At 41.8% G+C, this 20,005-nt stretch overlaps 1 protein-coding gene across 8 annotated transcripts in view; it reads left to right on the top strand.

The window, feature by feature from the left end:
• LOC145343759 (F-actin-monooxygenase MICAL2-like) overlaps positions 1 to 20,005 on the top strand; it is a 255,306-nt gene that overhangs the window by 110,493 nt on the left and 124,808 nt on the right. For 7 of the 8 annotated variants that reach the window (XM_080190062.1, XM_080190065.1, XM_080190064.1 and 4 more), the window contains exons 10-14: positions 2,281 to 2,407; positions 3,483 to 3,573; positions 5,935 to 6,082; positions 7,177 to 7,376; positions 8,869 to 8,984. In XM_080190062.1, coding sequence (XP_080046188.1) covers positions 2,281 to 2,407; positions 3,483 to 3,573; positions 5,935 to 6,082; positions 7,177 to 7,376; positions 8,869 to 8,984 — 682 coding nt within the window. The remainder of the gene's footprint in view (positions 1 to 2,280; positions 2,408 to 3,482; positions 3,574 to 5,934; positions 6,083 to 7,176; positions 7,377 to 8,868; positions 8,985 to 20,005) is intronic. The other variant, XM_080190063.1, reaches the window with a different exon arrangement.

Raw genomic sequence — 20,005 nt, 5'->3', positions numbered from 1 at the left:
CGGACTATTTATGAAAGTTGGTGTCGCTATGTCTAGCTGAACCCTTGCTGCCTCTGAGCAAGCTTCCTGGCAGAGGGGTCTGTTTGGGTAATGGTTACCCACCGGCAGCAGAGAGTGGCCAATTGTTGATAATCGGCTGCCCCTTTGGGAGCAGAATGGTCAAAACACTGGGTTCTTCCCAATGGCAGATGGGCCCACCCAAAGAGGCTGAAACCCAGGAGCTGGCCTACTAGTTGAGGGAAGTGGGGCGGGGGGGGTTTGCTGACCAATGTCACCACTTTTAATTTCACCCCCCACAGGAGCTGAGGCCACCAGAGGCTAACAGGCCACAGATCGCCCCCGGTAGAATTCTTTCTCACCAATGAAGGCCTGACAGCTGTGGCTGCCATCAATTTTACCAATTTAGTTTTTAATAGAGGGCTCCTCCAGCTTCTCGCTGTCTCCTTCCTATGTTGGTAGCACCAACTCTCCTGCCGGGGCTGCTGTCTGTCAAAGTCTCAGGCCCTACCGCCTATGGAACCTCCTTGACGTCTTTAATTGGATGGGGATCACAGAGATGGCTGGTTAAATGGCCACCATGTGGGTATGCCGGCGTTGGACTGGCGTAAACACAGTAAAAAGTCTGACAACACCAGGTTTTAGTCCAACCTATTTATTTGATAATATACTCACAAGCTTTCGGGTTAGCCCCTTCGTCAGGTGAATGGAGAGTTCTGGCCTCAGGCAGAGCATATAAAGCACAGACAGTTTAGAGATTACTGATTAGATTGCGAATCCTTACACCTAACCTGCTGTTCAAGACCTGAAGTGGCTGATAATGTGAGTGGAAGGAGCACTGATCACAGTTTAAAGAGATGTGTATTGTCTCCAGACAGTACAGTAAGTGAGGTTTTGCAAACCCAGGCAAGTCACGGGGGTGACAGATAGTGCGACATGAACCCAAGATCCCTGTTGAGACCGTCCTCATGTGTGCGGAACTTGGCTATCAGTCTCTGTTCAGCGACTCTGCGCTGTCGTGTGTCATGAAGGCCACCTTGGAGAATGCTTACCCGAAGGTCAGAGGCTGAATGCCCGTGACCACTGAAGTGTTCGCCAACAGGAAGGGAACAGTCTTGCCTGGTGACTGTCGAGCGATGTTCATTCATCTGTTGTCGTAGCGTCTGCATGGTCTCCCCAATGTACCATGCTTCGGGACATCCTTTCTTGCAACGTATCAGGTAGACAATGTTGGCCGAGTTGCAAGAGTATTTACCATGTACCTGGTGGATGGTATTCTCACGTGTGATGATGGTATCCATGTCGATGATCCGGCATGTCTTGCAGAGGTTGCTGTGGCAGGGTTGTGTGGTATTGTGGCCACCGCCAGGAAGATCACATAGGTGGGCAGGACCCAGAGGGCTTCAGGGTCAGGATGTGGAAATAGTCTTCCCACCCCAGAATCTTCTATGGTGGTGACATTCTGCTCTACTTTTCTCTTTCTGTATCTGATTCCAGTTCATCTAATATTCTTCTCCATTACTCCTTTGTTTCTCAATCCCAAAACCTTATTGCTTCAGGACCTGATGTTCGCTGATGTCCCGGATTTCCCATTGCCCTCATCCCAGTTATCAACTTGCGTCTCGAGCAAGTCACGGTGTTGGTCATTTTGAACGAAAGAGTGTGGGAAACAGTTTAGAGCAGGTTTTGGGATGCACCACTGCAGCTAAATTCAGCCAGACGGTTTGTAAAGCCTCCATCTTGTTGGAAGTATTGATGTTTTTGATGTGATTTGCTCTGGATTCCCGCCATGTTTGGAATCTGCATTGAACAGGACACCTCTTTAGTGTCAGCCAGAGAAGCTGTCGTGTAATCTAGACCGAACGCGCTCAGTGCAGCACTGAGGGAGTGCTGCATTGCTGCGGGTACTGTCTTTTGGATGAGACGTTTAAACTGAGGCCCCTTCTGCTCTCTCAGGTGGACACAAAAGATCCCAAGGTTTCTAAGACAAGCGGGGGAGTCCTTCAGGTTTTCCTTGGCTGATATTTATCCCTTAACCGACATCACTAAAGCAGATTGTCTGATCATTCTCACATTGCTGTTTGTGGACCTTGCTATGTGCAAATTGGCTGACGTATTCCCTACATTTATAACAGTCGCTTCAGAAGTAATTCGGAGGCTGTAACGTGCTTTGTGACATCCTGAGAGGTGAGAGAAATGCGAGGTCTTTGTATCCTGCTTTGCTGGAGAGTTATTAAACTTGATTGAATTTTCTGCTCCCCCCTCCCCCCTGCCTCTTTCCAGGGAAAGTATTTATCGCCTGCTACCTCAAACCACACCAGAAAACATCAACAAAAACTTTGACCAGTACACAATAGATCCGGGGACGAGGTACCCCAACCTCAATTCAAACTGCGTCCAACCTCACCAGGTAAGTTCACTGTGACAAATACAATGATTAAAAACGTAGAATCGCGGAATACTAAGAGGCAGAAGGTGGTCATTCAGCTCATCATGCCTGTGCTTGCTGTTTGGTAGAGCTATCCAGTTAATCTCACTGCCCAGTTATTTTTCTGTAGCCCTGTGAAAATGTTTCCCTCCCAATGGCTAGCCCATTCTTTTTTGAAAGTAACTATTGAATCAATCTACGTGACAGTGCATTCCAGATCATTGCATTCATTTTGAAAATAAAAGTTTTCCTCGTGTCTTCCCTGGTTTTTTTGCCAATCATCTGAAATCTGTCTCTTCTACTTACCAACCCTCCTGCAACTGGAGACAACTTCCCCATCAAAGTCCTTCATTAATTTGTAGACCTCCATTAAATCTAATGTAGTGACAACAATCCCAGCTTCAGTGGTCTCTCCACAGAATTGAAATCGTAGAATCAGAGAATCCCTACTGTGCAGAAGGAAGCCATTTGGTCCATCAAGTCTGTGCCAACCACGATGTCACCCCGGCCCTATTCTCATAACCCCACTTACCCTGCGAATCCCCTGACACTAATCTCTATTTGGAATGGTCAGTCAACCTAACCCGCACACCTTCAGAGTGTTGGAGAAAACTGGAGCACCAGGAGGAAACCCCCACAGACATGGGGAGAACATTCACTCTTCACAGTGACCCAAGGCCAGAATTGAACCTGCGTCCCTGGCTTTGCGAGGCAACAGTGCTAACCACTGTGCCGTCCCTTGAACCATTTCAGTAAATTTCTCCTGCAGCTCCTTTTTTACATTCTTGGGACGTGAGTGTCAATGTCAAGGCCAGTATTTATTACCCATCCCTAACTGCCCTTGAGAAGAGAGTGAAAAGCCGCCATCTTGAACCACTGCAGTCCATATGGCGGAGGGCACAGCATCTGTGCTGTTAGAAAGGGAGTTCCAAAGCCAGCTAAATGAAGGGACGGAAGTATAGTTCCAAGTCAGGGCAGTGCATGACTTAGAGGGGAAACTCACAGGTGGTGGTGTTCTAAAGAGAATAAGCTGAAAATTTCCTTTGATCCCCTTCAGGTTCGCCAGCTATACATCACAACTGATCTGAAGAATTGCCCACTTGAAAGAGTAAATTCCATTCGAAAGTCTATCAAAGTTTCACGTCGTGGTGAGTCACGTTTTTCAATTTACATCAACTAGTTAATGAACAGTGTGAGGAGCACCAAGGGTGCGTAATTCTTCAACTGCATTCAAGAAAACTCTTTTAACCAGCATCCAACAAGCCCAATGATTTTGTCTTATGAAATGACGCTAGACCAGTGGATGAAGTGACATTGGGGGGACCATTTTGGAAATAGTGATCATAATGTAGTGAGATTTAGCACAGTGATGGGAAAGGATGAAGATAGAACAGGAGGAAAAAATTCTAAACTGTGTGAAGACAAATTTTACAAAGCTTAGAGGTAAACTGGCGAAAGTGGACTAGATGCATCTTCTATAATGGAAGATGGGAAGCTTTGAAAAGCGAGATTCTACAGGTACAGTGTCAACATGTCCTCACAAAGAAATAGGGTGGTACTGCCAAATATACAGTCCCTTGGTCATCCAGAAGCATACAGACCAGGATAAAGCAGAAAAGGAAAGTTTATGACAGTTACTATAGAAAGCTAAGATTAGTATAGAAAGTACAGGGGTGAAGTAAAAATGGAAACTATGGAAGCAAAAAAGCGATATGAAACAATATTGGCAGATATAATTACAGAACACTTGAGATATTTTACTAATACATAAGAGCAAGAGAATAACTAAAGAAAAGGTTAGGCCAACAGAGGTGTACGTGATTTCTAGTGGGTTGATAGAAACATAGAAACTAGAAGCAGGATTAGGACATTTGGCCCTTCAGCTGATCATCAAATTCAAAATCCTGATTTTTACCCCTTCCCCCATATCTTTTGATCCCCTTAACTCTAAGAGCTATATCTAATTTCTTCTTGAAATCAGACAATGTTTTGGCCTCAACTACATTCTGTGGTAGTGAATTCTACACATTCGTCACCCTCTGGATGAAGAAATTTCTCCTCACCTCAGTTCTAAAAGATTTACTCCTTATTCTCAAACAATGACCCCTAGTTCTGGACTCCCCCACCATTAGGAACATTTTTTCTGAAACTGTCCTGTCGAACCCTGTGGATTGATTCAGAAGATGTGGGCAGGGTTCTCAATGAGTACATTGTCTTTAAGGCGAAGGTTAATGTAGACATTCTAATTAGAGGAGGAGCGTAAAATATTAGATACAATAAGCATGATGAGCGAAGAATTACTGCAGGGACTGACACCGTTGAAGGTGGATAAGTCACCAGCAGCAGTTGGATTGTATACCAGGGTGTTGAAGGAAGCTAAGTAGGAAATAATGGATGTTCTGAGAATCATTTTCCAATTAGGTGAGCTCCCAGAGTATTGTAGGTCTGTAATGCTGTGTCATTATTTAAAAAGATAAATAACCTTTTAAAATAATTATTTTAAATTATTTAATCATTAAATATTAAATTATTAATAAATAAATAAACTTTAACTTTAATGAACTTTAAACTGGTCTGTGCCAGTTCCCATTTTGTCTCATCCTGTCAATCTACCATATAGGTTAAATTTAGTTTGAGGATTTTCAAACAATTTCATAGACTGGACTTGGAATTCCGACTGCTGTAATAAAATAAGGATGTTGAAACACAGGAAGGAGACTTGCAATGATGTTCAGCAGAATTGAGGAAATCAAAGAGGATTATGCAGGCCAGCGCTTGTTATTTGGGAAAAGAGAAGGTGACCCCATGGAGATCTTTAGAATTGATGAAGGGTTTTAGTGAGGTGGATTTGAGGAGACTATCTCTCACTGATGGTGAATCCAGAACAAGGGAGCATAAATACTGTATAAGATTGTTATTGACGTTCAAAAATTCTGGAAGAATTTCTTTATGTAAGGAATGGTGAAAAGCTCAAACTCTTTGCGACGTGGATCGTTGAAGGGAGGCTTGATGCGTACATGAAGGAAAAGGGCGGCACAGTAGCACAGTGGTCAGCACTGCTGCTTCATAGCTCTAGGGTCCTAGGTTCGATTCCCGGCTCGGGTCACTGTCTGTGTGGAGCTTGCACATTCTCCTCGTGTCTACGTAGGTTTCCTCTGGGTACTCCAATTTCCTCCTACAGTCCAAAGATGTGCGGGTTAGGTTGATTGGCCATGCTAAGAAATTGCCCCATAATATCCAGGGATGCGTAGGTCAGAGGGATTAGTGGGTATAATATGGGGGTAGGACCTGGGTGGGATTGTGTTCAGTGCAGACTCGATGGGACGAAGGGCCTCTTTCTGCACTGTAGCATTCTATGTTCTAAAGGGAATGGAGTGATTCAGAGAGAGTGGGTGGCGGATCAGGAACACTTTTGCGGCTGAATGGCCCATTTTCTGTAAATCTGAGGTCTGGGTTTGACGTTTACCAAGCTGCTTATCTATTGTCTTGTCTTTATCTCTCAATCACAGAGTCAGAGGTTCGTCCCAATAGGCTTTTGACCTGGTGCCAGAAACAAACCGAGAGTTACAAGAACGTGACAATCACTGACCTCACCACCTCATGGAGTAACGGCCTGGCTCTGTGTGCCATCATACATCACTTCTGCCCACAACTAATGTAAGGTTCAATTTCTGCACAATCTGTGACGTGGGAGGGTGGATTAATGTTGGGGAATTAAACCTTTGGGATCCAGTCTGAACTCTCTTTATATTGCTGACTCCTGTATGACTGGGGCTCCAGTGGAGTTGACCGTTGGAACAGAGGACGTGAGGTGTAAATCCTGCCAAGGGCACTTGTCAGCTTTACAAAATGAATGCATTGGCAGAGGGCTTTCCCACTTTCTAAGCCGTAGAACAAGACAGCATTTGAGAAGGCCATTTGGCCCTTCATGCCTGTGCCAGCTCTTTGAAAGTTGTCCAAATAGTGCACCTCTTTGCTCTCTAATTTGTCCCCTCACAAGAGTTCACCCAAATCCCTTTTGAAAGTTACTATAGAATGTGCTTCCACTGCCCTTTCAGGCAGCACTTTCCAACTAAGTTACTTATATTTCCAAGCCCCCTCTTCTGCTCGTTAACCTAATCCAAAGCCCAGTCCCTGAACACCTTACCCTCATTTTCATTTCCCTCCATGGTCTCACCCCTCCCTATCTCTGTCACATCTCCCAGCCATACAAAACTCTCTGAGATCTCTGCAATCCTCCCAATCTGGCCTCTTGTCCCTCTCTGACTTGTTCTACTCCACCAGTGGCCTTCAAGTACCTGTGTCCGAAGCTCTTCAATTCCGTCCCTCAACTCCTCTGCTCCTCTACTCTTTCCTCCTTCTTCACCCAGCTTATGGTCACCTGATTTCTGCTCATGTCACTCAGTGTCAACATTTCTTGTCCGCTCACCCGCCTGTAAAGCACCTTGGGATGTTTCGTTGTATTTCCAGATGCTATATAAATGCAGCTTGTTCTTGCTGAAGGACCTAGCAGGTTTCACTGACCTTGGTCTCCGTTTAGAACTTACATTGCTGGTGAAGTTGAGTAAATTGATGAAAGTTTGGTATTTTTGGAGGCTGTGAATTGGTGGTGTAGGGGATTCACTCCCAACCACCCCCGCACACACAACCCCAGCTCGACATCCCGAACTCTCGGCCCAATTCCCGGCCTGGTGCCTAGCCCCACCTTCCCTTCCCCCACACGCGTGATGTGTCCCTTCTTTCTTCCCCAGTGACTTTGATGCGCTGAATGAAGAGGATGCTGCCAAAAACAACCAGCTGGCCTTCGATGTAGCAGAACGGGAATTTGGAATCTCTCCAGTCACCACAGGGAAGGAAATGGCCTCCGTCAGCGAGCCTGACAAACTCAGCATGGTCATGTACCTCTCCAAGTTCTACGAGTACTTCCGAGGCAACCAACGCTCAACTGCCTGTGAGTGAACATGTGTTGTTGATGAATTATATTCAGTGGGTAACCCCTAGTATTGGTCAGCCGGAGCTCAGTAGCTCTCACTCGCGTCTCTCAGTCAGAACATTGTGGTTTCGAGACCCCTCCGGAGTCATAAAATCGTACAATCTCAACTGTACAGAAGGCAGCCATTCGGCCCATCGAACCTGCACCCACAACAATCCCATCCCGGCCCTATCCCCGTAACCCCACATATCCATCCCACTAATCCCTCTAACCTACGCATCCCGGGACACCGAGGGGCAATTTAGCACGGCCAGTTAACCTAACCCAGACATCTTTGGACTATGGGAGGGAACCGGAGTGCATGGAGTGAACCCATGCAGACACAAGAAGAATATGCAAACTCCAGACAGACAGTGGCCCAAGCCGGGAATCAAACCCAGGTTCCTGGAGCTATGAGGCAGCAGTGCTAACCCATTGTGCCCTCCACCACTGTGTCACTGAGTCTTGAGTGCAAATCCTGCTCCAGAGTTTGTAGAGAGGCATTACTTGGGAAGAGGGGATGCTGCGTGAGAATGGGGTGGAGGGGTTGTGAGGGGGCAGGGGAATGTCTGCACGTTTGTGTGTGGTTGAGAGGAACTGCTTACATTGTGGTCTGAGGTAGAGGGAACAGCACCAGAAAGGGTCTTAAATCAGCAGGGAATAACTAGGCTGAATCCTGTATAATACATAAAATACCTTTCTACAAAGTACTTAAAAGCACAGATGTGCATATCTATATGTCAATCCATAATACGTGAACCTTAATAATTATAAACTAAATGTTGCTGCGGTGCTTTATTGCTGTTTTGTTTCTCTCTGGCATCTCGGGACAAGGTAGTTTCCAGATGTTAAAATGGGATCACATTGGAAAATAGTTTGGGAAATACTATGACCATTATAGTGGCAGGTAAGACATTGCTGTGACTCTACAGTCACATGTAGGCCAGGCTGGATAATGATCGCAGATTTCCTCCCCTAAAGGATATTAGTGAACCTGATGGGTTTTTACAAGAACCTAGTCGTTCTGTGATTTAACCCAGATTTATTTAATGAATTGACACTTGAATTTCCTTGCTGCCTCGGTGAGATGTGAACTTGTGTCTCCGGATCATTTGTCATGCTGAACAAGATTTCTGATACGCAAGATTCGCACTTTCAAATTGTAGAAGACACAGCACAGAAGCAGATCATTCGGCCCATTTTGCCTGTGCTGACCCTTTGCGATAATCATCCAATTATTCCCACTCCCCCTGCTCTTTCCCAATAGCGATATAAATAAGTATTCCCTTTTGAGTATTTATCCAATTCCCTTTTGAAAGCGACTGATGATTTTGCTCCCACAGCTCCTTCAGGCAGTGCATTCCAGATCGCAACAACCCATATTAAAAAAAAACCCCTTTGATTCTTTTGTAGATGAAATCATTAAAAATGATATCATCGTCTTCACTTTGGCCTTTGTGTCTTTTTCCAGCAGCTGTCCTCAGACAGGATAGTGAGCGTGGCAACAACATGTCTGCGCATCCAACCAGGCAATCACATTCAATCTTCAATGGTATCAACTTGTTACCAAGGAAACGGACACCAAAGGTAAGAGAGTCACAACGAGCTCTGTGTTGGATGTGTAGAGTCTGCAGAACTTGACACAAGAAGAACTTCACATGAAATCTGATCAGGTAGACGTGGAGCAGATGTTTCCACTTGTGGGTGAGACCAGAACTTGGGTCATAAATATAAGATAGTTGCCAACGTGTTCAATGGAGAATTCAAAAGGAAGTTCTTTACTCAGAGAGTGGAACTCGCTTCCATAGGGAATAGCTGAGGTGATTTGCTTAGATGTATGTAAAGGGGAAGCTAGATAAAGAGATGAGGGATAAAGGAATGGAAGGATATACTGAGAGGGTGCGATACAGAGTGGGAGGAGGCGCATGTGGAACACTAACACCTGTACAAGAGGAGGAGTAGGCCAGGTAGTCCATCAAGCCATTCATTATGAGCATGGCTGATCTTGGGTTTCAGTTCCACCTGAATCTCTGAGAGACCAAAAAATCTGCCTATCTCTGCTTTAAATACACTCAGCGACAGAGCATCCACCGCACCCTGGGGTAGTGAAAAGATTTTTCCTCATCTCAGCTTTAATGATCGACCCTTCATCCTGAGATTGTGACGCCGTGTTCTAGATTTTTCCAGCGTCTTAGCCTGTTAAGCCCCATTGGAACGTAGACCAGTTACGCTGAATGTCTTCTTTCCCTGCTGTAAACTCAATATGATAGACACCTGGAAGATTTTCATAATAAAAGAAAGGACTTTGAACAACTTTGGGGAGAGAATGGGATTAGCTGGGGGATTGACATGGAGCTATTTGGAGAGAGTAGGGTAGTGGGATTAGTTTGGGATTGATAAAGGGCTATCCGGAGAGAGTAAGGCAGTGGGATTAGTTTGGGACTGATACAGGGCTATTTGGAGAGAGTAGGGTAGTGGCATTAGAATGAGATTGATACAAGGCAATTTTGAGAGAGCAGGGCAGTGGGATTAGTTTAGGATCAATATCAGGCAATTTGGAGAGAGTAGGGTAGTGGGATTAGTTTAGGATCAATATCAGGCAATTTGGAGAGAGTAGGGTAGTGGGATTAGTTTGGGGTTGATACAGGGCTATTTGGAGAGAGATGGATAGTGGGATTATTCTGGTATTGATGCAGGGCTATTTGGAGAGAGTAGGGTAGTGGGATTGGTTTGGGATTGATGTGGGGCTATGAGGAGAGAGGCAATGGAGTAGGATGAATGGCTTCCATTTGAACTGTAAACATTCCAAGGCTGTGTAGAAACAGATACTGATTTTTTAAAAAATGAATGTTGAGTCATAGTATGTTTGTGAAGCTACGAGTATGTTTGTGAAGCTACGAGTATGTTTGTGAAGTTATGAGTACGTTTGTGAAGTTGTGAGTACGTTTGTGAAGTTGTGAGTATGTTTGTGAAGTTGTGAGTATGTTTGTGAAGTTGTGAGTACGTTTGTGAAGCTACGAGTACGTTTGTGAAGCTACGAGTACGTTTGTGAAGCTACGAGTACGTTTGTGAAGCTACGAGTACGTTTGTGAAGCTATGAGTACGTTTGTGAAGTTGTGAGTACGTTTGTGAAGCTGTGAGTATGTTTGTGAAGTTATGAGTACGTTTGTGAAGTTATGAGTACGTTTGTGAAGTTGTGAGTATGTTTGTGAAGTTGTGAGTACGTTTGTGAAGTTATGAGTACGTTTGTGAAGTTGTGAGTATGTTTGTGAAGTTGTGAGTACGTTTGTGAAGCTGTGAGTATGTTTGTGAAGTTGTGAGTACGTTTGTGAAGTTGTGAGTACGTTTGTGAAGCTGTGAGTATGTTTGTGAAGCTATGAGTACGTTTGTGAAGTTGTGAGTATGTTTGTGAAGTTGTGAGTATGTTTGTGAAGCTATGAGTATGTTTGTGAAGTTGTGAGTATGTTTGTGAAGTTGTGAGTACGTTTGTGAAGCTACGAGTACGTTTGTGAAGCTATGAGTACGTTTGTGAAGTTGTGAGTATGTTTGTGAAGTTGTGAGTATGTTTGTGAAGCTATGAGTATGTTTGTGAAGTTGTGAGTATGTTTGTGAAGTTATGAGTACGTTTGTGAAGTTGTGAGTATGTTTGTGAAGTTGTGAGTACGTTTGTGAAGCTATGAGTACGTTTGTGAAGCTGTGAGTATGTTTGTGAAGCTGTGAGTATGTTTGTGAAGTTGTGAGTACGTTTGTGAAGTTGTGAGTACGTTTGTGAAGTTGTGAGTACGTTTGTGAAGCTGTGAGTACGTTTGTGAAGTTGTGAGTACGTTTGTGAAGTTGTGAGTACGTTTGTGAAGTTGTGAGTACGTTTGTGAAGCTGTGAGTACGTTTGTGAAGTTGTGAGTACGTTTGTGAAGTTGTGAGTACGTTTGTGAAGTTGTGAGTACGTTTGTGAAGTTGTGAGTACGTTTGTGAAGTTGTGAGTACGTTTGTGAAGCTATGAGTACGTTTGTGAAGTTGTGAGTACGTTTGTGAAGTTGTGAGTACGTTTGTGAAGCTGTGAGTATGTTTGTGAAGTTATGAGTACGTTTGTGAAGTTGTGAGTATGTTTGTGAAGTTATGAGTATGTTTGTGAAGTTATGAGTATGTTTGTGAAGTTGTGAGTATGTTTGTGAAGTTGTGAGTACGTTTGTGAAGTTGTGAGTACGTTTGTGAAGCTGTGAGTATGTTTGTGAAGCTGTGAGTACGTTTGTGAAGTTGTGAGTATGTTTGTGAAGTTGTGAGTATGTTTGTGAAGTTGTGAGTACGTTTGTGAAGCTGTGAGTACGTTTGTGAAGCTGTGAGTATGTTTGTGAAGCTGTGAGTACGTTTGTGAAGTTGTGAGTATGTTTGTGAAGTTGTGAGTATGTTTGTGAAGCTATGAGTATGTTTGTGAAGTTGTGAGTATGTTTGTGAAGCTGTGAGTACGTTTGTGAAGTTGTGAGTATGTTTGTGAAGCTGTGAGTATGTTTGTGAAGCTGTGAGTACGTTTGTGAAGTTGTGAGTATGTTTGTGAAGTTGTGAGTATGTTTGTGAAGCTATGAGTATGTTTGTGAAGTTGTGAGTATGTTTGTGAAGCTGTGAGTACGTTTGTGAAGTTGTGAGTATGTTTGTGAAGTTGTGAGTATGTTTGTGAAGCTGTGAGTATGTTTGTGAAGTTGTGAGTACGTTTGTGAAGTTGTGAGTATGTTTGTGAAGCTGTGAGTACGTTTGTGAAGTTGTGAGTACGTTTGTGAAGTTGTGAGTATGTTTGTGAAGTTGTGAGTACGTTTGTGAAGTTGTGAGTATGTTTGTGAAGTTATGAGTATGTTTGTGAAGTTGTGAGTATGTTTGTGAAGCTGTGAGTACGTTTGTGAAGTTGTGAGTACGTTTGTGAAGTTGTGAGTATGTTTGTGAAGCTGTGAGTACGTTTGTGAAGCTGTGAGTACGTTTGTGAAGTTGTGAGTATGTTTGTGAAGTTGTGAGTATGTTTGTGAAGCTGTGAGTATGTTTGTGAAGCTGTGAGTACGTTTGTGAAGCTGTGAGTATGTTTGTGAAGCTGTGAGTATGTTTGTGAAGCTGTGAGTACGTTTGTGAAGCTATGAGTATGTTTGTGAAGCTGTGAGTATGTTTGTGAAGCTATGAGTATGTTTGTGAAGCTGTGAGTATGTTTGTGAAGTTGTGAGTATGTTTGTGAAGTTGTGAGTATGTTTGTGAAGCTGTGAGTATGTTTGTGAAGCTATGAGTATGTTTGTGAAGCTGTGAGTATGTTTGTGAAGTTGTGAGTATGTTTGTGAAGTTGTGAGTACGTTTGTGAAGCTGTGAGTATGTTTGTGAAGCTGTGAGTATGTTTGTGAAGCTGTGAGTATGTTTGTGAAGCTATGAGTACGTTTGTGAAGTTGTGAGTACGTTTGTGAAGTTGTGAGTATGTTTGTGAAGCTATGAGTACGTTTGTGAAGTTGTGAGTATGTTTGTGAAGTTGTGAGTATGTTTGTGAAGCTGTGAGTATGTTTGTGAAGTTGTGAGTATGTTTGTGAAGTTGTGAGTATGTTTGTGAAGCTGTGAGTACGTTTGTGAAGTTGTGAGTATGTTTGTGAAGTTGTGAGTATGTTTGTGAAGTTGTGAGTATGTTTGTGAAGTTGTGAGTATGTTTGTGAAGTTGTGAGTACGTTTGTGAAGTTCTGAGTATGTTTGTGAAGCTGTGAGTATGTTTGTGAAGTTGTGAGTATGTTTGTGAAGTTGTGAGTATGTTTGTGAAGTTGTGAGTATGTTTGTGAAGTTGTGAGTACGTTTGTGAAGCTGTGAGTATGTTTGTGAAGTTGTGAGTACGTTTGTGAAGCTGTGAGTATGTTTGTGAAGTTGTGAGTACGTTTGTGAAGTTGTGAGTATGTTTGTGAAGTTGTGAGTACGTTTGTGAAGCTGTGAGTATGTTTGTGAAGTTGTGAGTATGTTTGTGAAGTTGTGAGTATGTTTGTGAAGCTGTGAGTATGTTTGTGAAGTTGTGAGTATGTTTGTGAAGTTGTGAGTACGTTTGTGAAGCTGTGAGTATGTTTGTGAAGCTGTGAGTATGTTTGTGAAGTTGTGAGTACGTTTGTGAAGTTGTGAGTATGTTTGTGAAGTTGTGAGTACGTTTGTGAAGTTGTGAGTACGTTTGTGAAGCTGTGAGTATGTTTGTGAAGCTGTGAGTATGTTTGTGAAGCTATGAGTACGTTTGTGAAGTTGTGAGTACGTTTGTGAAGCTGTGAGTATGTTTGTGAAGCTGTGAGTACGTTTGTGAAGTTGTGAGTACGTTTGTGAAGTTGTGAGTATGTTTGTGAAGTTGTGAGTATGTTTGTGAAGTTATGAGTACGTTTGTGAAGTTGTGAGTATGTTTGTGAAGTTGTGAGTATGTTTGTGAAGTTGTGAGTATGTTTGTGAAGCTATGAGTATGTTTGTGAAGCTGTGAGTATGTTTGTGAAGCTGTGAGTATGTTTGTGAAGCTATGAGTATGTTTGTGAAGTTGTGAGTATGTTTGTGAAGCTGTGAGTACGTTTGTGAAGCTGTGAGTACGTTTGTGAAGCTGTGAGTATGTTTGTGAAGCTATGAGTATGTTTGTGAAGCTGTGAGTATGTTTGTGAAGTTGTGAGTATGTTTGTGAAGCTGTGAGTATGTTTGTGAAGCTGTGAGTACGTTTGTGAAGCTGTGAGTATGTTTGTGAAGCTATGAGTATGTTTGTGAAGCTGTGAGTACGTTTGTGAAGCTGTGAGTATGTTTGTGAAGCTATGAGTATGTTTGTGAAGCTGTGAGTATGTTTGTGAAGCTGTGAGTACGTTTGTGAAGTTGTGAGTATGTTTGTGAAGTTGTGAGTACGTTTGTGAAGCTGTGAGTACGTTTGTGAAGCTGTGAGTACGTTTGTGAAGCTGTGAGTATGTTTGTGAAGCTATGAGTATGTTTGTGAAGCTATGAGTATGTTTGTGAAGCTGTGAGTACGTTTGTGAAGCTGTGAGTATGTTTGTGAAGCTATGAGTATGTTTGTGAAGCTGTGAGTATGTTTGTGAAGTTGTGAGTATGTTTGTGAAGTTGTGAGTATGTTTGTGAAGCTGTGAGTATGTTTGTGAAGCTATGAGTATGTTTGTGAAGTTGTGAGTATGTTTGTGAAGCTGTGAGTATGTTTGTGAAGCTATGAGTATGTTTGTGAAGCTATGAGTATGTTTGTGAAGCTGTGAGTATGTTTGTGAAGCTATGAGTATGTTTGTGAAGCTGTGAGTATGTTTGTGAAGTTGTGAGTATGTTTGTGAAGTTGTGAGTATGTTTGTGAAGCTATGAGTATGTTTGTGAAGTTGTGAGTATGTTTGTGAAGCTGTGAGTATGTTTGTGAAGCTATGAGTATGTTTGTGAAGTTGTGAGTATGTTTGTGAAGCTGTGAGTATGTTTGTGAAGCTGTGAGTATGTTTGTGAAGCTATGAGTATGTTTGTGAAGTTGTGAGTATGTTTGTGAAGTTGTGAGTATGTTTGTGAAGCTGTGAGTATGTTTGTGAAGCTATGAGTATGTTTGTGAAGTTGTGAGTATGTTTGTGAAGCTGTGAGTATGTTTGTGAAGTTGTGAGTATGTTTGTGAAGCTATGAGTATGTTTGTGAAGCTATGAGTATGTTTGTGAAGTTGTGAGTATGTTTGTGAAGTTGTGAGTATGTTTGTGAAGCTGTGAGTATGTTTGTGAAGCTATGAGTATGTTTGTGAAGCTATGAGTATGTTTGTGAAGTTGTGAGTATGTTTGTGAAGTTGTGAGTATGTTTGTGAAGCTATGAGTATGTTTGTGAAGTTGTGAGTATGTTTGTGAAGTTGTGAGTATGTTTGTGAAGCTATGAGTATGTTTGTGAAGTTGTGAGTATGTTTGTGAAGTTGTGAGTACGTTTGTGAAGTTGTGAGTACGTTTGTGAAGCTGTGAGTATGTTTGTGAAGCTATGAGTATGTTTGTGAAGCTATGAGTATGTTTGTGAAGTTGTGAGTATGTTTGTGAAGTTGTGAGTATGTTTGTGAAGCTATGAGTATGTTTGTGAAGTTGTGAGTATGTTTGTGAAGTTGTGAGTACGTTTGTGAAGTTGTGAGTACGTTTGTGAAGCTATGAGTATGTTTGTGAAGTTGTGAGTATGTTTGTGAAGTTGTGAGTATGTTTGTGAAGCTATGAGTATGTTTGTGAAGTTGTGAGTATGTTTGTGAAGTTGTGAGTATGTTTGTGAAGCTATGAGTATGTTTGTGAAGTTGTGAGTATGTTTGTGAAGTTGTGAGTATGTTTGTGAAGCTATGAGTATGTTTGTGAAGTTGTGAGTATGTTTGTGAAGTTGTGAGTATGTTTGTGAAGCTATGAGTATGTTTGTGAAGTTGTGAGTACGTTTGTGAAGTTGTGAGTATGTTTGTGAAGTTGTGAGTATGTTTGTGAAGTTGTGAGTATGTTTGTGAAGTTGTGAGTACGTTTGTGAAGTTGTGAGTATGTTTGTGAAGCTATGAGTATGTTTGTGAAGTTGTGAGTATGTTTGTGAAGTTGTGAGTATGTTTGTGAAGTTATGAGTATGTTTGTGAAGTTGTGAGTATGTTTGTGAAGCTGTGAGTATGTTTGTGAAGTTGTGAGTATGTTTGTGAAGCTATGAGTATGTTTGTGAAGTTGTGAGTATGTTTGTGAAGCTGTGAGTATGTTTGTGAAGTTGTGAGTATGTTTGTGAAGTTATGAGTATGTTTGTGAAGCTATGAGTATGTTTGTGAAGCTATGAGTATGTTTGTGAAGTTGTGAGTATGTTTGTGAAGCTATGAGTATGTTTGTGAAGTTGTGAGTATGTTTGTGAAGTTGTGAGTATGTTTGTGAAGCTGTGAGTATGTTTGTGAAGCTGTGAGTATGTTTGTGAAGTTATGAGTATGTTTGTGAAGCTGTGAGTATGTTTGTGAAGTTGTGAGTATGTTTGTGAAGCTGTGAGTATGTTTGTGAAGTTGTGAGTATGTTTGTGAAGTTGTGAGTATGTTTGTGAAGTTGTGAGTATGTTTGTGAAGCTATGAGTATGTTTGTGAAGTTGTGAGTATGTTTGTGAAGTTGTGAGTATGTTTGTGAAGCTATGAGTATGTTTGTGAAGTTGTGAGTACGTTTGTGAAGCTGTGAGTATGTTTGTGAAGCTGTGAGTATGTTTGTGAAGCTGTGAGTATGTTTGTGAAGTTATGAGTACGTTTGTGAAGCTGTGAGTATGTTTGTGAAGTTATGAGTATGTTTGTGAAGTTGTGAGTATGTTTGTGAAGTTGTGAGTACGTTTGTGAAGTTGTGAGTACGTTTGTGAAGCTATGAGTACGTTTGTGAAGCTGTGAGTATGTTTGTGAAGTTGTGAGTATGTTTGTGAAGTTGTGAGTATGTTTGTGAAGTTATGAGTATGTTTGTGAAGTTGTGAGTATGTTTGTGAAGTTGTGAGTATGTTTGTGAAGTTGTGAGTATGTTTGTGAAGTTGTGAGTACGTTTGTGAAGCTGTGAGTACGTTTGTGAAGCTGTGAGTACGTTTGTGAAGCTGTGAGTATGTTTGTGAAGTTGTGAGTACGTTTGTGAAGCTGTGAGTACGTTTGTGAAGCTGTGAGTACGTTTGTGAAGCTGTGAGTATGTTTGTGAAGTTGTGAGTACGTTTGTGAAGCTGTGAGTACGTTTGTGAAGTTGTGAGTATGTTTGTGAAGTTGTGAGTACGTTTGTGAAGTTGTGAGTATGTTTGTGAAGTTGTGAGTACGTTTGTGAAGTTGTGAGTATGTTTGTGAAGCTGTGAGTACGTTTGTGAAGCTGTGAGTACGTTTGTGAAGCTGTGAGTACGTTTGTGAAGCTGTGAGTATGTTTGTGAAGCTGTGAGTATGTTTGTGAAGTTGTGAGTATGTTTGTGAAGCTGTGAGTATGTTTGTGAAGTTGTGAGTATGTTTGTGAAGTTGTGAGTATGTTTGTGAAGCTGTGAGTACGTTTGTGAAGTTGTGAGTATGTTTGTGAAGCTGTGAGTATGTTTGTGAAGCTGTGAGTATGTTTGTGAAGTTGTGAGTATGTTTGTGAAGCTGTGAGTACGTTTGTGAAGTTGTGAGTATGTTTGTGAAGCTGTGAGTATGTTTGTGAAGTTGTGAGTATGTTTGTGAAGCTGTGAGTACGTTTGTGAAGTTGTGAGTATGTTTGTGAAGTTGTGAGTACGTTTGTGAAGTTGTGAGTATGTTTGTGAAGTTGTGAGTACGTTTGTGAAGTTGTGAGTATGTTTGTGAAGTTGTGAGTACGTTTGTGAAGTTGTGAGTACGTTTGTGAAGTTGTGAGTATGTTTGTGAAGTTGTGAGTATGTTTGTGAAGCTGTGAGTATGTTTGTGAAGTTGTGAGTATGTTTGTGAAGCTGTGAGTACGTTTGTGAAGTTGTGAGTATGTTTGTGAAGTTGTGAGTACGTTTGTGAAGTTGTGAGTATGTTTGTGAAGCTGTGAGTATGTTTGTGAAGCTGTGAGTATGTTTGTGAAGCTGTGAGTACGTTTGTGAAGTTGTGAGTACGTTTGTGAAGCTGTGAGTATGTTTGTGAAGCTGTGAGTACGTTTGTGAAGTTGTGAGTACGTTTGTGAAGCTGTGAGTACGTTTGTGAAGTTGTGAGTATGTTTGTGAAGCTGTGAGTATGTTTGTGAAGTTGTGAGTATGTTTGTGAAGCTGTGAGTATGTTTGTGAAGTTGTGAGTATGTTTGTGAAGCTGTGAGTATGTTTGTGAAGCTGTGAGTACGTTTGTGAAGTTGTGAGTATGTTTGTGAAGCTGTGAGTATGTTTGTGAAGTTGTGAGTATGTTTGTGAAGTTGTGAGTATGTTTGTGAAGTTGTGAGTACGTTTGTGAAGCTGTGAGTACGTTTGTGAAGTTGTGAGTATGTTTGTGAAGCTGTGAGTATGTTTGTGAAGTTGTGAGTATGTTTGTGAAGTTGTGAGTACGTTTGTGAAGCTGTGAGTACGTTTGTGAAGTTGTGAGTATGTTTGTGAAGCTATGAGTATGTTTGTGAAGTTGTGAGTATGTTTGTGAAGTTGTGAGTATGTTTGTGAAGCTGTGAGTACGTTTGTGAAGCTGTGAGTACGTTTGTGAAGTTGTGAGTATGTTTGTGAAGTTGTGAGTATGTTTGTGAAGTTGTGAGTACGTTTGTGAAGCTGTGAGTACGTTTGTGAAGCTGTGAGTATGTTTGTGAAGCTGTGAGTACGTTTGTGAAGTTGTGAGTATGTTTGTGAAGCTGTGAGTATGTTTGTGAAGTTGTGAGTATGTTTGTGAAGTTGTGAGTATGTTTGTGAAGCTGTGAGTACGTTTGTGAAGCTGTGAGTACGTTTGTGAAGTTGTGAGTATGTTTGTGAAGTTGTGAGTATGTTTGTGAAGTTGTGAGTACGTTTGTGAAGCTGTGAGTACGTTTGTGAAGCTGTGAGTATGTTTGTGAAGCTGTGAGTACGTTTGTGAAGTTGTGAGTATGTTTGTGAAGCTGTGAGTATGTTTGTGAAGTTGTGAGTATGTTTGTGAAGTTGTGAGTATGTTTGTGAAGCTGTGAGTACGTTTGTGAAGCTGTGAGTACGTTTGTGAAGTTGTGAGTACGTTTGTGAAGTTGTGAGTACGTTTGTGAAGCTGTGAGTACGTTTGTGAAGTTGTGAGTACGTTTGTGAAGCTGTGAGTATGTTTGTGAAGTTGTGAGTATGTTTGTGAAGTTATGAGTACGTTTGTGAAGCTGTGAGTATGTTTGTGAAGTTGTGAGTACGTTTGTGAAGCTGTGAGTACGTTTGTGAAGCTGTGAGTACGTTTGTGAAGTTGTGAGTACGTTTGTGAAGCTGTGAGTATGTTTGTGAAGTTGTGAGTACGTTTGTGAAGTTGTGAGTACGTTTGTGAAGTTGTGAGTATGTTTGTGAAGCTGTGAGTACGTTTGTGAAGTTGTGAGTACGTTTGTGAAGTTGTGAGTACGTTTGTGAAGCTGTGAGTATGTTTGTGAAGCTGTGAGTATGTTTGTGAAGTTGTGAGTACGTTTGTGAAGCTGTGAGTACGTTTGTGAAGCTGTGAGTATGTTTGTGAAGCTGTGAGTATGTTTGTGAAGTTGTGAGTACGTTTGTGAAGTTGTGAGTATGTTTGTGAAGCTGTGAGTACGTTTGTGAAGTTGTGAGTACGTTTGTGAAGTTGTGAGTACGTTTGTGAAGCTGTGAGTATGTTTGTGAAGCTGTGAGTATGTTTGTGAAGTTGTGAGTACGTTTGTGAAGCTGTGAGTACGTTTGTGAAGTTGTGAGTATGTTTGTGAAGCTATGAGTATGTTTGTGAAGCTGTGAGTACGTTTGTGAAGTTGTGAGTATGTTTGTGAAGCTATGAGTATGTTTGTGAAGTTGTGAGTACGTTTGTGAAGCTGTGAGTACGTTTGTGAAGTTGTGAGTATGTTTGTGAAGCTATGAGTATGTTTGTGAAGCTATGAGTATGTTTGTGAAGCTGTGAGTACGTTTGTGAAGTTGTGAGTACGTTTGTGAAGCTGTGAGTACGTTTGTGAAGCTATGAGTACGTTTGTGAAGTTGTGAGTACGTTTGTGAAGTTGTGAGTACGTTTGTGAAGCTGTGAGTACGTTTGTGAAGTTGTGAGTACGTTT

Source organism: Carcharhinus amblyrhynchos, chromosome 6, assembly GCF_965287045.1.
Source record: "Carcharhinus amblyrhynchos chromosome 6, sCarAmb.v2.hapA, whole genome shotgun sequence".
Classification (NCBI taxonomy): domain Eukaryota; kingdom Metazoa; phylum Chordata; class Chondrichthyes; order Carcharhiniformes; family Carcharhinidae; genus Carcharhinus; species Carcharhinus amblyrhynchos.
This window is presented reverse-complemented; position numbering and strand designations above follow the sequence as displayed.